At 44.7% G+C, this 15,779-nt stretch overlaps 1 protein-coding gene across 1 annotated transcript in view; it reads right to left on the bottom strand.

Annotated features, from left to right (window-relative positions):
- Nucleotides 1–2,350: 2,350 nt before the first annotated feature.
- The window catches only part of LOC119427750 (transmembrane protein 87A), a 30,168-nt gene continuing 16,739 nt past the window's right edge, over nt 2,351–15,779 (bottom strand). Inside the window, exons 14-20 of the mRNA XM_037695388.1 lie at nt 15,175–15,233; nt 14,957–15,060; nt 14,789–14,865; nt 6,290–6,354; nt 6,152–6,204; nt 4,280–4,310; nt 2,351–2,539 (exon numbers count right to left, since the gene is read on the bottom strand). Coding sequence (XP_037551316.1) covers nt 2,498–2,539; nt 4,280–4,310; nt 6,152–6,204; nt 6,290–6,354; nt 14,789–14,865; nt 14,957–15,060; nt 15,175–15,233 — 431 coding nt within the window. The 3' untranslated portion in view covers nt 2,351–2,497. The remainder of the gene's footprint in view (nt 2,540–4,279; nt 4,311–6,151; nt 6,205–6,289; nt 6,355–14,788; nt 14,866–14,956; nt 15,061–15,174; nt 15,234–15,779) is intronic.

Consider the following 15,779-nt stretch of genomic DNA (forward strand, 5'->3'; position numbering starts at 1 on the left):
CGCTCTTCCGAACTATGGAATGGAAAAGGGTCCTTCCAGCACCTCACTTCAGGTTGGAAGTGTGGTGCTGGAAGAACCCTTTTCCATCCCATCTGAGGACCATGGCCTCAGATTTGGAGGTGCTGAGCTTCATACCAGCTGCTTCAAACTTGTCTGTGAACTGCTCCAGTGAGAGCTGGAAATAACAATGGCACTAACAGGACTTAATCATCTGCACATAGCAGAGACTGAATCCTAAGGTCACTGAACTGAACCACTTTCACCTCCTGGCTGCACTAAAAAAAATTGATTATAAAAGTTCTGAACATAATTAGTGGTGATGGGCAGCCCTGGAGGAGTCCCAACCCTTACCCTAAAGAGGTTTGACTTACTGCTGGCAAAGCAAACCAGACTCTCCCATCGTTTGTTTTAATACTAAATGGTATGTAGCAACAAACCCCCAACCCCATACTCATGAAGCAGCTCACATAGGGTGCCTTGGGGAACATGTTCAAATGCCTTTTCAAGTACACAAAACACATGGAGACTGGTTGAGCAAACTTCCACGCCCCGTCAATGGGGGAGTGGTGGCACAGAGGTTAGAAGATGGGCTTGTGATCGGAAAGTCGCAGGTTCACCTCTCAGTACCGTCAACATCAAAAAGTGGGTGGAAAAGGTGAAACACCCACACCTCCCTCTATCCTCATTTGCCCCACTCTGGGCCCCTGAGCAAGGCCCCTAACCACCACCATCTGCTCCCTAAACAGGTCTCTCTTGAAAATGAGTTCTCGTGGCTCAATGAGACTACCTGGATAAATAAAGGCTAAATGAAAAAATAATAATAATAAAAAAAAAATGACCCTAGCAAGGGCAAAGAGCTAGCTAGTGCAATGCTCCACGGCCAGGACAGAACCAACATTGCTTCTCCTGAATCTGTGGTTCAACCATTGACCACCTAAATAGACCCTACCAAGGAGGTTGAGGAGTTTTATTTCCCTGCAGTTCAAACACACCATATCCCCCTACGCATATACCCCTTCTCAAAAAGGGAAAACACCACCCCAATCTGCCAATCCAGTGGCACTTGCCCCTCATGTCCACATCAGGTTGCAAAGGAGTATTAACCAAGACAGCCCCACAGCCTTAAGGAATTAGGGCTGGATCTCGACCAGTTCTGAAATCCTGCCACTGCTGAGCTTTTAACTACTATAGCGATCTCAGCACCGATTATAGACAAAGTAACTCTAGTGCCCTAGACTCAGCTTCCCCCTTGGAAAATATACAGGTGAGATTAAGAAAGTCCCTAAAGTATTCCTTCCACCACCTGATGACATCACTGGTTGAGGTAAAAAAATAAAATAAATAAAAACACTCCACCTCCACTTGAAGTGCTGCTTTCCCTTCCTCAGCCATCTGATGGTTTGCCAGAATCTCCTCGGAACTGATCGGGAGTCTCTAAACCAATCCTTCATATCTGAGCCATTGCCTCAGCAACAGCAGGGGGGGCAGCCTACTTGACCTGCCAGTACCCCTTAGTTGCTTCTGGAGTCAAAGTCCGATAGAAATATTTTTCAGCTTGACAGTCTCCCTCGCCTGGGGTGTCCAACCCCAGGTTTAAGAATGGCCTCCATGAGAAACACCTTGCAGACACAGCTCAGGGCAGCCGCCTTGAAAATGGAGATGTGGAACATGGCCCACTTGGACTCACTGTCCCCCACCTCCTCTGGGATGTGATTAAAGCTCTGCTGGGGTACGAGTTGAAGATCTTTTTCACAGGTTCTTCTGCCAAGAGTTAAAAGCGAACTCTCACTACACGTTTGGTTCTACTGGGTCTGTCTGGTTCCCTGCCATTTGATCCAATACATCAGGTGGTGATCAGTTAAGAGCTCAGCTCATTTCTTCACCTAAGTGTCCAAAATGGGTGAGGGGCATTGAGCTCCTGGCTGTTTCTTATCCTTACTTTCATTAAATCAGTGTAATATTTCTGTCCAAGACAACTGCTGAGCGTTACGCTCCAATTCTGATTCACTGGACAAGACTTCTGCAGTTTGAAGGGTCTCGAGGAAAATATCACCAAGGTTTTCATCCTCAAGAAAGTGTTTTATATATTGTAAAAATTAAAAAACCATAGAAACAAACCTAAAACGAATTTCAGAAAAACACCTTTACAGAGATGTGTTGTGCAACATGCAAAGTATCTGCTTGAGTTTGAACATTTCAGTAGAAACAGAAGAAAAACAAATACAATTTTTTAGAAACATGTTCTGGCATACATGAGTTTCACCTCCATCCAAGACCAACATGAACAATCGCACCATACAGCTCAGAGCAACACAACGGTTTCCTTTTCTAATACAATATCCATGCTCTCGAGTTCATTGCAGTGTTACACAATTTGACACTTTTATACAAAAACATTTACCTTTTTTAATCATTTTAGTTACTCATATTATTCAGAGTGCATTCATTGCTGCCTCAGTGACCCAACTTTTTTTATTTTAAAATTTTGTATTTACATCTACTCCATTTTGGATCTCTCCATCTTGGTTTTCAAGATTTCCTAGAAGACAGACAGAGGCATTAATGCACACACAGCAGTCTCTCAGTAAAAATGATGGGAAGTTAAGTATGTGGTAAGATCTCTTTAAAGCCAGTATCTCACTGGGCTGCGTTTTTTTAAGACTACTTGGCAGTTCAAAACTGAGAATAAGTAGAAAAAATATATCAATTTCAGTCTCATTAAGATCTGAGTGTTTGTGACCAAGCCTCCATTAAGTTGAGGGTTCAGTTTTTGAAAACCGTGGCCTCTGTATGCACGGCTGTCAAAACGGCTGTGCATATTATTTTGGTGCATGTCCACCCACATCATTTATCATTCATTGTGGCCTCGTTTTACCAGGACATTCGGGGTTGTAACCCCAAGTGTATTCTGTGAAACCCATGATCAAGACAGAAAAAAATATACAATTAAGCATTAAGCTCTTAAAATAATGTTTGCTTAAAAACTTAAGCAAGGCAGGTTGTGCTTACTCTACAGGAAGATCTGCCCAAATACATGCATGGATTGCAGAGTTGGATAAAACAAAGTGTAAGCTTTTAATTGGTGTGGTGCAGGTGATCGACCAAACATCTAAGGGCATCACAAACTACCGTATTTTCCGCCGTACACATCGAACCTTCCTTTAAGTCGCATCAGTCCAAATATGTCTAATAAAGTGGAAAAATCTATAAATAAGTCGCTTCGCCGTATACGTCGCATCTTTTATGTGTCATCGCTGACGCGTCACATTTGTTAAGTCACCGTTGACAACCTGGAAATGTGGGCCGAACTGAGAAATGTGGGCGGGTGTTGTGCCAAAAATCGATTGGCTGCCAAATGGCGGCCGCGGGAGCGTGCACGGGAGGACTTTAACAAGAATTTAACAAGATTAACACTTAAAAACAATTATTTATTTGCTGGAAATTATAGCAAATTTTTTGTCTCAGTTGAACTTTTCCTTAATGAATGCACTTCGACGGTCAAATCAGCTGCATTTCAAAAGCCGATTCGCGGAAACAGGAACGCGTAGAGGGCGACTTGACTGTGCATTTCTTGGAAATTTAACAAGATAAGCACCTAAAACAATTCTTTGTTTGCTCGACTTTATAGTAAAAGGTGTGTCTCAGTTGAACTTTTACTTAATAAATGCACTATAATTATCAAATTAGCTGCATTTCGCCGGGGCAGTGCAGCGAAATGAAGTCGATTTGACGGTTTCTCCAGGTGAGCTGGACGAAGGTGGCAGGCTATGGCAAGCCGATTATGTCATTAATAGACACGTTTGCCTATTACATGACAGAACGGTATGCCATACTACTAGAGTGCCACCTAGCAGCTGAAAATGATAGTGTTCAATATTTTCAGTCAGAATGAATGAAAGCGGTCATATTTCAGCCAAATATTGGTTTATAAATATGGGACAATATCTATAAATATGTCTCTTCGGTGTATAAGTCGCAGGGTACGCAAATTATACAAAAAACATGACTTATAGGCCGAAAAATATGGTAGTTATTGCTCTATCGGCTACAGCAACATGCCACCACTAGTTTTATCTGGGAATGTGAGACCTAGTTAGTGTCAAGTTAATTGTCATTCTAGTGTGACCCAGTTCCGGGACTGAGGCAGGTCAAGAGTCTGAATGGGGCGGTACATCTGTCAATGGTAACAGGTGTCATCGTTGTTTGCCAACTAGCTGCAAACTGTGAGATACTGGCTTAAATAAAATGTGAGTAAAATCATGAGGAATAAAAATCTAACCTCTTCTTCATCGAGCATTACTGGAAGAGCTCTGTGTGGGAATAAAAAATGTAGAGTGGTGTAATACACCTTAAGAAAACAACGTTTCAAGATCTTCTTCTAAGGATTGTTTTTAATGATTTGAGTATTAACTACCATTTTTTTGTTTTAGCTGTGCATTATTACATACATGCAAATGTATGCATGCTGTCATGTACAAAATGGATTCCAAAAAAGTTGGGACACTAAACAAATTGTGAATAAAAACTGAATGCAATGATGTGGAGATGGAAAATGTCAATAGTTTATTCGTAATATTACATAGATGACAGATCAAAAATTTAATCTGAGTAAATGTAAAATTTTAAAGGAAAAATATGTTGATTCAAAATTTCACAGTGTCAACAAATCCCAAAAAAGTTGGGACAAGTAGCAATAAGTGGCTGGAAAAAGGAAGTTGAGCATATAACCAACAGCTGGAAGACCAGTTAACACTAATTAGGTCAATTAACAACATGATTGAGTATAAAAAGAGCTTCTCAGAGTGTCAGTGTCTCTCAGAAGACAAGATGGTAAGAGGATCACCAATTCCACCATTGTTGCGCAGAAAGATAGTGCAGCAATACCAGAATGGTGTTACCCAGCGTAAAATAGCAAAGACTTTTAAGTTATCATCATCAACCGTGCGCAACATCATCAAAAGATTAAGAGAATCTGGATCAAGCGGTGTGCGTAAGGGTCAAGGCCGTAAAACTCTACTGGATGCTCGTGATCTCCGGGCCCTTAAACGTCACTGCACCTCAAACAGGAATGCCACTGTCAAGGAAATAACAGAATGGGCTCAGGAATACTTCCAGAAAGCATTGTCAGTGAACACAATCCACCATGCCATCCGCTGTTGCCAGCTGAAACTCTACAGTGCAAAGAGGAAGCCATTTCTAAGCAAGCTCCACAAGCTCAGACGTTTGCACTGGGCCAGGGGTCATTTAAAATGGAGTGTGGCAAAATGGAAGACTGTTCTGTGGTCAGATGAGTCACGATTTGAAGTTCTTTATGGAACACTGGGACGCCATGTCATCTGGACCAGAGAGGACAAGTATAGCCCAAGTTGTTATCAACGCTCCGTTCAGAAGCCTGCATCACTGATGGTATGGGGTTGCATGAGCGCTTGTGGCATGGGCAGCTTGCATGTCTGGAAAGGCACCATTAATGCAGAGAACTATGTTCAGGTTCTAGAACAACATATGCTCCCATCTAGACGTCATCTCTTTCAGGGAAGACCCTGCATTTTTCAACACGATAATGCCAGACCACATTCTGCAGCAATCACAACATCATGGCTACGTAGGAGAAGGATCCGGGTACTGAAATGGCCAGCCTGCAGTCCAGATCTTTCACCTATAGAGAACATTTGGTGCATCATAAAGAGGAAGGTGCGACAAAGAAGGCCCAAGACGATTGAACAGTTAGAGGCCTGTATTAAACATGAATGGGAGAGCATTCCTATTTCTAAACTTGAGAAACTGGTCTCCTCTGTCCCCAGATGTCTGTTGAGTGTTGTAAGAAGAAGGGGGGACGCCACACAGTGGTAAAAATGGACTTGTCCCAACTTTTTTGGGATTTGTTGACGCCATGCAATTTGGAAACAACAGATTTTTCCCTTAAAATGAAACATTCTCTCAGTTTAAACTTTTGATCTGTGATTTGTGTTCTATTCTGAATAAAATATTAGATGTTGGCACCTCCACATCATTGCATTCAGTTTTTATTCACAATTTGTTTAGTGTCCCAACTTTTTTGGAATCCGGTTTGTAGTTATTTTGAGTTGTTCATCTATGCAGAAATTTAGACAAAAAATATAATGTGAAACGTTGCAAATTGATATTTACTTACACATCAGCAACAGATGTAGGAATGTTTTCCTCAACCCATTTCATATCCTCATCCTGACAAAAACAGAGATTAGAAACAAAAACTGAAGCATGAAAACAGGGTGGAAGGTAGAAAGAAGGTGGAGAACAATAAACCCACCTCTTTACTCAACAGTTTTTGGGAACCATTATTGTCAGGCTTTGAGCCTCTCATCTTCATTCCTTCTGCAAATATGAACAAAAAAACATCAGTTTAAATCACATGTAAGTCACATGACCAGTAACATGATTAAAGCTGAACATTGTGTAACCCAGTGTACATTTGAGTGATGGACTAAACAACCAATAGCCTCACACAGTCTGATTTGACATCAGCCAATAAGGTTGATGTCAATGAGGTCGATTGTCCCGCCCCTTTTTTCACTGCCACTGTACCTTCAGACAGAGAGGAGACGTTGAGGAGAGATAATGCTACCTGAATATACTGACTGAACTATCATAGCTTCAGAAACTCAGAGATAGAAAGCTGCAGTTGTGAGCGGAGTGAAATCTGGAAATCCCCGTTGTAGCCTCGAATAGCATCGGTCAGGTTTTTGGAGTGGATGCATTATTCATCCATCTCATGTGTTGCTGAGAAGATGGGACCTCCTGTCCAGAACTTGAGCCCCAGCCCAAAGGATTGAACAAAAACTGTTAGATAGTGACCCCCACTGGTCACAACAAAGGAGAAATTGAATGAACACATACTTTAATTTGAATTGTATAGGACATATGGAGAAAACTAAAGGGCTATTCACACAGCAAAATCTGCAGTGTTGTTTTTCAGTGTTAATAATTTTGAGTTGATGGGAGTTGATTTGGGAGTTGTTTTAACACTTGTGGTGATCAAAAAGCTCTGTGAGAGCTGTCAATCAAGCGAGTTAAATGTTAACACCTGTGACTGAGTTAGATTCACTCCAGGTGGAGTTGATAAATGTTTAGTTGTGACTGATCTTATTATTTTGCTAATTCCTACGGTGCTGAAAAGTTGTTTATTTTTTTAATAAATAAAAAATATATATTTTTTAATTGTTTTTATTTAACTACTTCTCTGTTGCTGGTCAACACATTTGAACTTATGATGTAAATGTAAAGAGTGTGTGTGTGTGTGTGTGTGTGTTTCTGCAGCCTTGCAGGTGACTACAAGGATTTTCAGATTTGGTGACCTGCATGTTGGGCTAGTAAACACAGAACACACTTTTTAATGTTTTGTAAAACAAAACATTAGTGAAAGGAAATACAATTTTAGTGTTAAAATATGTTCCATTTCGTATAGGTTTCGCCCTTTAAGGGCTGTTGCTGGTGGGTTTGTCCCGTCATGCAAAGCATCACACTGAAAAATTTAGTCCACGCCCACCTGTTGTGTGGGCCCACCCGGTCTGTATAAATTACGTTAAGAGCGGGTAATCGGCTCCGATTTTTCTTCAGCAAGCTAATAGCACTGTCAGAAGAATGAAGAAGGAAAGTTGTCCAGCTTTGACTGGCACAACCTTTGCTAAAGCTGCCTGGGTCTCCGCCACGCCAACCTCCGGCCGTCCTGGTGAGTTCTTCTTCCCCGAGGAGAAGCAGACGAGCAGCCTTGTTTCAAGGTAAGCGCCGAGGAGTACTTTTCCGTGGCGGGCCGCTACCCGCTGGACGACGCCATCTACCTTTTTTAACGCCGACTCTCGGAGCGAATCGAATGGTTCCACCGGGACAGGCGATGTCAGTAGCAGCCCCGCTGCTTACTCCCTCCTGGAGAGCGTAGTGTCGGAACGAGGGGGGCCGAGCGGATGCTCACCCCCGGGCCTTTCAGCATCAGCAACCACACCGCTCCCAGCCGTTGGTGCCTTCCTCTCGGAGCTGCCTGGCATAATCCAGGAGGCGGCTGACACGAAGGGACTTTCCGTCCCTCTCCTCCCCCCGCCCAGATCGGATGATCTAGCGGGAAGGTTTGGCTCCACCCGGCCTTGTTTCCCAGCAGTGAAGTCCTACTGGAATGAGGCTGCAGCTGGACCTGGTAGACAGAGCGCCGGTTTCCACATTCGCACCCATCACCAGAGTGGAGGGGTTTACAGAGCGGAATTTTCCCTCGGTGCCCCTCCTGGAGCAAAGCCTGGTGGAGGCTCTCAGAGCGAAGATGTCCAGGTTGGACCAGCGTCCTGTGCCTCCGGGGAAACACGACCAGACGGTGACGTCGCTCTCCAACCGAGCTCACCAGTGTGCGTTCCAGGCGGTCGCAGCGAACAACAACATTGCGCTACTGGTGTACAGCATCTCAAGAGGCTGGAGGAAACAGACCTGCCCGAGGAGACGAAGAGCTCCCTCTGCAAGGCATCTGACGTCATCCTCAACCTGTGTGTATCCTCTGCTGTCTGCCTGTCTCGCATCGCAGCCTGGATGACGATGATCCAGAGGTCCACCTGGCTCTGTCACTCCCCCTCCCTGCCGGAGAAGCTGCAGAAGGACTTGCTGGAGGGTCCCATCACGACGGATGCGCTGTTCGGAGCCAATTTCAAGGCCATGCTCAAGAAATTGAAGTCGGAGGAGGTGTCAGAGACTGTGCGCCATCTGATCAAGCCGCACTCCTCCTCTCGCCCCCCCACCCGCTGGAGAGCGTGCAGTGGCCAGAGGCAGCAGCAGAGACGCTCCACAGCTGCAGCAGCGGTCTTCTCGCTCCGCCGCCAGCCCCTCCCGTCAGAGAACAGCCCTCCTCATCCCGGCAACCAGCGGTGCAGCGTTTCCCCAGAGACCGCCAACAGGCGCTGTCCTGGAACAACCAGCCGCAGGGCTCGCGGGGGAGAAGATTAAAAAAATGACTCCTTGCGGAGGATGTGTGTGTGCACAATGATGGCTTGAGTTTTGAAACAAAACATAAATATCATTTAGAAATTAAAGTGTCCGATTTCAGCCTGACTGTCAGTTCGAATGATCTCACTCATGATCTCACTCATGATCTCATGATCTCTTCTCCTCACACATCCTCCACACAAAGTGAGCCGGTGTCCTCAAAACAGGTTTTTAAAATCACCGCAGCTCGAGAAAACACACAAAATGTGCGCATGAGTGACATAGCAGCCAAAAGTGAATATTTTCAGCAGACCGAGTCCAGTGGGAAACCTCGCTCTCAGCCCAGGCTGTGCGCTGCCTCCTCTGACCGCAGCGGTGACAAATGCGTGCCCCCGAATAAACGGCACCGCATGGCCAAGGGCGCGCATGCCTCCCCTCAGCGCATGCCAGCTCACATCAGCACGGATGTGAGCCCACAGCCTGAGAGCAGCACAGAGGCACCTTCAGGGCCCCTTCGAGGAAGCCTCTCCTTGGGTCGCTTGGAGTACGCCTCCGCAGCACATGACGGCGGTGGAGGCTGTAACTTAGTTGGTGTCCATAAAAAACATGACAGCAGAAAAACGCGTGCCCGCTTCCCGAACGTTACGCGGAGTGGCAACGAGCGTGCGCTCTAGACAGAAGGATGAACTGTCTTATCAGCAGGGGATACACGCTGCAGTTTGCAGCTCAACACCCCCCCCCCCCCCCCCATTCGAAAGAATTTTAGAGATGGTTCTGTCATCTCCAGAACAGATCTCGTTCCTTCACGCATAAGTTCAGGAAATTCTGATAAAAAATAATTTAATTGTAAAATTAAATGTAATTTTCAGGGTTCCAGATGGAGAGGAAAACACAGGGTTTTACTCTCGTTACTTCCTGGTCCCAAAACGGACCGGAGGGATGAGACCGATCTTGGATTTGTCAATTTTCAACAAGTCGATCATGGAGAGACATTTTCACATGTTGACAACCAGACAACTGCTAGACAACATTCCGATCATTCCAAAGCACAGAAAGTTCCTGCGCTTCTCCTTTCAAGGGACCCAGTATCAATACAACAGACTTCCTTTCGGGTATTCCCTCGCGCCACGCACGTTTTCAAAATGCGGAGAGTCGGCTCTGCAGCCGCTACACAGAGCAGGGATGAGAATTCTGACCCGTTCCAGACAGGAGGCAGCAGTGCAAACTCAGACGATGACGTCACACCTGCAAAATCTGGGCTTCACCATAAACTGGGAGAAGAGCTCAGTTCACCCGGCCCAGACGATCGTTTATCTGGGAGTGGAGCAAAACGCGGTCACTATGAGGGCTCGTTTATCTTAGACGAGAACCGAAGCTCTAAAGGACCAGCTCCGCCACGTGAAGCCGGCAGAGTGATAACAGCTGTGTCCGTCATGAAGTTACTAGGGACGATGTCGTTTGCTAACATGGTGAGACGCCTCCAGAGGTGGTTCGCTCGTTTGCGTGTGGATCCGGTGAGGCAAAAGAGATGGTTGATCGCTGTGCCCCCCTCCGTGAGAATCGACCCGAGACACTGGGGAAACCCTCTTGTTCTGTCGGAGGGAGTCCCTGTCAGCAGACCTACGTCACACGTCTCAGTTGTCACAGACGTGTCCCTGTCAGGCTGGGGAGGCACATGCATGTCTCGAGCTGTGGGGGCGCTGTGGCCACCACACACAGCAGCTCATATAAATGTTTTGGAATGTCGCACGGTTTTGAATGTGATTCAACATTTTGCTCCTGTGCTGTGGAATCAACATGTTCTGATTCACACAGACAACAAGTGACTGCAGCATGCATAAACCGGCAGGGGGGGTGTGCGCTCAGCCCAAATGTTACACATTGCGAGACGGCTGCTGTGTTGGGCACACCAAAATCTGCTCTACATCAGATCAGTGTACATCCCCGGTGTTCTGAAGAGAGGAGCGGATGTGATGTCCAGGGGCGGTCCGCACCACGGGGACTGGAGCCTCCATCCCGAGTTGATTGCTCAGACGTGGCAGAAATTTGGCAGAGCGGCCGTGGACCTGTTTACCACATGAGATAATGCTCAGTGTCAACTATGGTTCTCACTGAGCCCGCGGGACGAACTACCACTAGGGGTGTACGTGTTTGCTCACAGCCCATGGCCCAAAATGCTTCTTTACGCATTTCCCCACTCACTATATCACGGTTTCTGAACAGAGTTCGGAAGGAGGGACTGACAGCCCTCCTGGTGGCTCCCGAGCGCGTGAACGCCCCGTGGCTCCCAATTCTATGACACCTGTTATTGGGTCACCCGTGGAAACTGCCACGGAGGGAGGATGCTCTCCTCCAGGCGGGAGGAGGGATCAGGAGTTACCCAGAAACAGGCCAGCACCTTTGGGTCTGGCTGCTGAGCGGATCCGTTTAGAGAAGATGGGTCTCTCTCAAGAGGTAATGCGCACGTTCCAGGTTTCACGCGCTGCCTCCACCACAGCGCTGTACACATCAAAGTGGACAGCTTTTCAGCGCTGGTGTTCGGAGAAAGGTGTAGAGGCCACCTCATGTCCACTAGGTGGCGTGCTGTCCTTTCTGCAGCAGCTGATGGACAGAAATCTAGCGTTCAGCACAATTAAAACATATGCTGCAGCCATCTCTTCTTGTCACGAAGGTTTCGGGGACAGAACAGCTTTTAATCATCCGCTGATGAAGCGTTTTTTAAAAGGTGTACAGAGATGCAAGCCTGTATCACGCCCACTTTCTTCACAGTGGGATTTAAAGCTGGTTCTGCGAGCCCTGATCAAAGCTCCATTCGAGCCACTAGATGAGGTTCCACTTAAATTCTTGTCTCTTAAAACAGCCCTGCTGTTGGCTTTAACATCCGCAAAGAGGGTGAGTGATTTATCTGCCCTTTCTGTTGCTCCGTCATGTCTCAGAATTCAGGCTGATGGCAGCTCAGCTGATCTGAGGCCTATCCCAGCGTTTATGCCTAAAACATCACAAGCTCATTTAAATCAAGAGCGATATTGTTGGAGGGTTTTTTTCCTTCCTCCCCACAAATCAGAAGAAGAAGCATATTTTCATCTTCTCTGCTTTGTGCGTGCGTTGACGTGTTACGTAGCACGCACGGCGGCACGGCAGCAGACTCAACATTTGTTTGTGCACTATAGAGACGCATCTGCAGGTCGCCCGTTATCCACCCAGCGCCTGTCACACTGGCTGTGTGAGGCCATTTCTGAAGCCTACAGAGCATCAGATTTAGAGCCTCCTGACAACCTCAGAGCGCACTCGACCAGAGGTATCGCATCTTCGACTGCTTTGCATAATGGTATGTCAATGCAGGATATTTGCACTGCGGCCGCATGGTCAACACCCTGCTCATTTATTCGCTTCCATCTACGTGATGTGACGGCTCGTTCCATGACACATTCTGTACTTAGTGCCTTAACAGAATGAATATTGTTGTTTCATGGAGTTTCGTTTAAACTCACATCTGACTGCATGCATTTACAGTGTGAGATGTTGTTATCAGTCACAGATTATGACTGTTCTTGTTCTATGGTTATTAATCAGTTCATGACTACTGTCATCAATCAGTTCATTTGATTAATAATCACTTCATTTATTATTAATCTGTTCATGTTGAAGAGCCATGGATCCGCTCTGTTCACGGCCTTTTCAGCCTCTCCTCTTTCCCGTTGAAAACTTTTCCGGGGCGTTCATGCATTCAGAACACGTAAACTATGCAGCGCGCGTCTGTGCATGGTGCGTGTAATTACGCAACGCGTATTTACGCACATGGAGAGCTGAGTGACAAGATGTTTTTTTGGGCAAGCAGGAGCTTCATATGGTGTTCGAATGGACCCAGTGAGGCGGAGATCACATCTTGCTTCACCTTTAACCCACCAGCAACAGCTCTTAAAGGGCGAAGCCTATACAAAATAGAACGTTGGTTACGTACTGTAACGCCAGATTCTATGAGTATAGGCGTAGTCCTTTAAGCGTTGGGCCTCATTGGCTCCTAAATGGCTGAAGAAAAAGTTATTTGGGAGCCGATTACCCGCTCAACGTAATTTATACGGACTGGGTGGGGCCCACACAACAGGTGGGCGTGGATTAAATTTTTCAGTGCGATGCTTTGCATGACGGGATAACCCACCAGCGACGGCTCTTAAAGGGCTACGCCTATACTCATAGAATCTGGGGTTACAGCACGTAACCAATGTTTCATAAAATAACACGATGCATGTTAAAAAATAAACACATACAAAAGGGGGAGTGGTGGCGCAGAGGCTCGAGAGGGTGAGCCTGTGACCAGAGAGTCTCCAGCCAACCCAGGTTCAACTCCCAGACTGAACACATCAAAATGTGGGTGAAAAGATGCAACCCCCCCCCCCCCCCCCCGAGCCCATGCGCAAGGCCCCCACCAACCCCAGGGCACCCCAGACGGCAGCCCCCCACCCCACACCTGAGTGCCCACACACGCAATGGGAAAAATACAGAGAATTAATTTCCCAATTGGGGATTGAAAAAGTAAAATTGTTTTATTTCTTTTTTATTTTAGTTTTAAAAGCACTTAATTGCATCATAAAATAATGCATATTAAATAATTAACACTTAGTGAAAGGGAATAACACTATTTTGAGTTAAAAGTGCACTTTAAGTGGCGTCATAAAACACCACCAAGGGTGTCAAATATTTAACACTATTAAAGAGTTAAAATATTATCACTTTTCAAAGTGTACTTGTAACTCAGAATTTTGTGAGAATTATATAAACTCAGAAAAAGTGTCAAATTTAACACTGAGAGTTGAATTAACACTCCTGTTTTTGCTGTTTGGAGTCAGACTTTACTACATAGATCGGGTTATTTTCATTACTTTGTATTTTTCATTCTATTCTGTATTATGTTTTTATTTTGTAAATTCTTTATTCTAATTTGTATTTTTTTCCCCAACAAGCACGCAATTTTGTTTATTACTGTCATATATGCAAACTTAATACTTTATTCTCTTCAGTAAATTGTATTCCTTTTCTATAAACTGTGTGCAATTTCTTTTGTTATTCACATCTAAGCTCCCAAGAACCCAGAGTCCTCTAATCAGGCCCAACATTTCCTCCTAGGTGTTTAGTATTGGGAATAGTGGTTTTAGTAATTTATTTTTGCCATATCAGCTAACTAATAGAAGGAGTACCATACTTTAAGGAACCCACATAGTGGGTTACAATTGTTACTTATCTTATATGATACCTCCAGGAAAGCCATTTTTGATGGATAATTATTGAATGTGTGAGAACACTGAGATCATGCAGTCTGTGGCAATGATTTACATAATAAACCACCACAAACAACAAGGTTGTGATTCCAAGATAAGCTTTAAGCAAATCATTTGGGTTTGTTGTTGTGTATTAAATAAACAAATAAAAGCTGCCTAATTAAAGTACAAATCTAAAAACATGAGCCAATCACAGACATCTACAACAATTGGCTGATCAGATACAACACACAATACAACAAAGCAGGTAAGTACATTAGACGAATCATTGAAAAAAGGAGGTCAAGCAGCAGATTTAGGAAAAGTTATCAACTTTTTACAGCAACTAGAAACTTTTAATAAGGCCAACAGTGAGTTTATCAACTGCTCCCATCCATTTACTTAGAAACATTTGATTGTTTAAGTAGTTTTAAGCATGCATTTGTGTTTTGATAAATAAAATGTATTCAAGAGAACTGCCTCTCAGTTCATCATGTCATCCATTTCTGAAGCATCAATATGTTGCTATGAAGCATCACTTATCAAGGTTAATACTTGTCTGTTTTGAAATGAAAAACAACCCTGGCACGTCTTACCAAAAGCTTCATTCATCATGGGTTCTTTAGCTTCATCTTCTTCATCATCTTCATCAATAAGAGGAGAGTGAGAGAACCTAGGAAGAATAAGAACATAATTAAATCGAATAGGAATAATATGTGTATGGACATTTTGAACATGAATAACCAGCTTCACATGACTCTGACCTCTGGCTGTTAGCAGAGGGCCGCAGCAGCACCATGATGACCAGCAGAATAGTAGAAAACAGGAGACGCCAGAAAGCATCGTCCACCCACAAGTCCCGCCAACTCTGGATACAGCATAAACAGGAGGCAAGTTATCTCTTCTGAACGCAGTAACCTGAACGTTCAGAGGAAATAAACAAAGACAATTTGGCAATAACTCTGTCTACAGAAAAACAGACCCTCTGACAGTCAACCAGCCTGAAGACTTTGGTGGTCCAGATGATAAATATGATGGAAGCTAAAAACACAAAGCAAACATTATTGTGATTCTGTTTGTACACATTCTGAAAATGCTTTGAAACATCAGTTTGCATTACAGTAGTCCCTCGCTACTTCGCCGTTCGTTTATCGCGGTCTCGCAATATCACGGTTTTTCAGAATAAGATTGGACATGACACACAATTAGCTGACCTGATGGATGAGCCACACGATCCGCATGGGATTTTTATTAAAAATTAATTATTTTAGATTACTTAGCATGTGCTGCACTTGGGTACAACCCACACAGCAGGAGAAACGTCCTCCTGCAGCTCCTCCTCTCTCTTCTGTGACCTCCGTTCTGCTGCGGAGAAGTGGGCGTGGCCGAGAGCACAGAGCGCAGCAGTGGCAGAGAGAGGAGTTCATGACATTATGAGTTCTTTTAGAGCGTTTAGAGTTTGGAAACATCAATTAGAATATTGCAAGAGTGAGAGAAATGTTTAAAATGCCGTGTGTGTGTGTATATATGTATATATATATGTGTGTGTGTGTGTATACATGTATATATATATGTGTGTGTGTGTGT

Source organism: Nematolebias whitei, chromosome 21 (genome assembly GCF_014905685.2).
Source record: "Nematolebias whitei isolate Nwh7 chromosome 21, NemWhi1, whole genome shotgun sequence".
Lineage (NCBI taxonomy): Eukaryota > Metazoa > Chordata > Actinopteri > Cyprinodontiformes > Rivulidae > Nematolebias > Nematolebias whitei.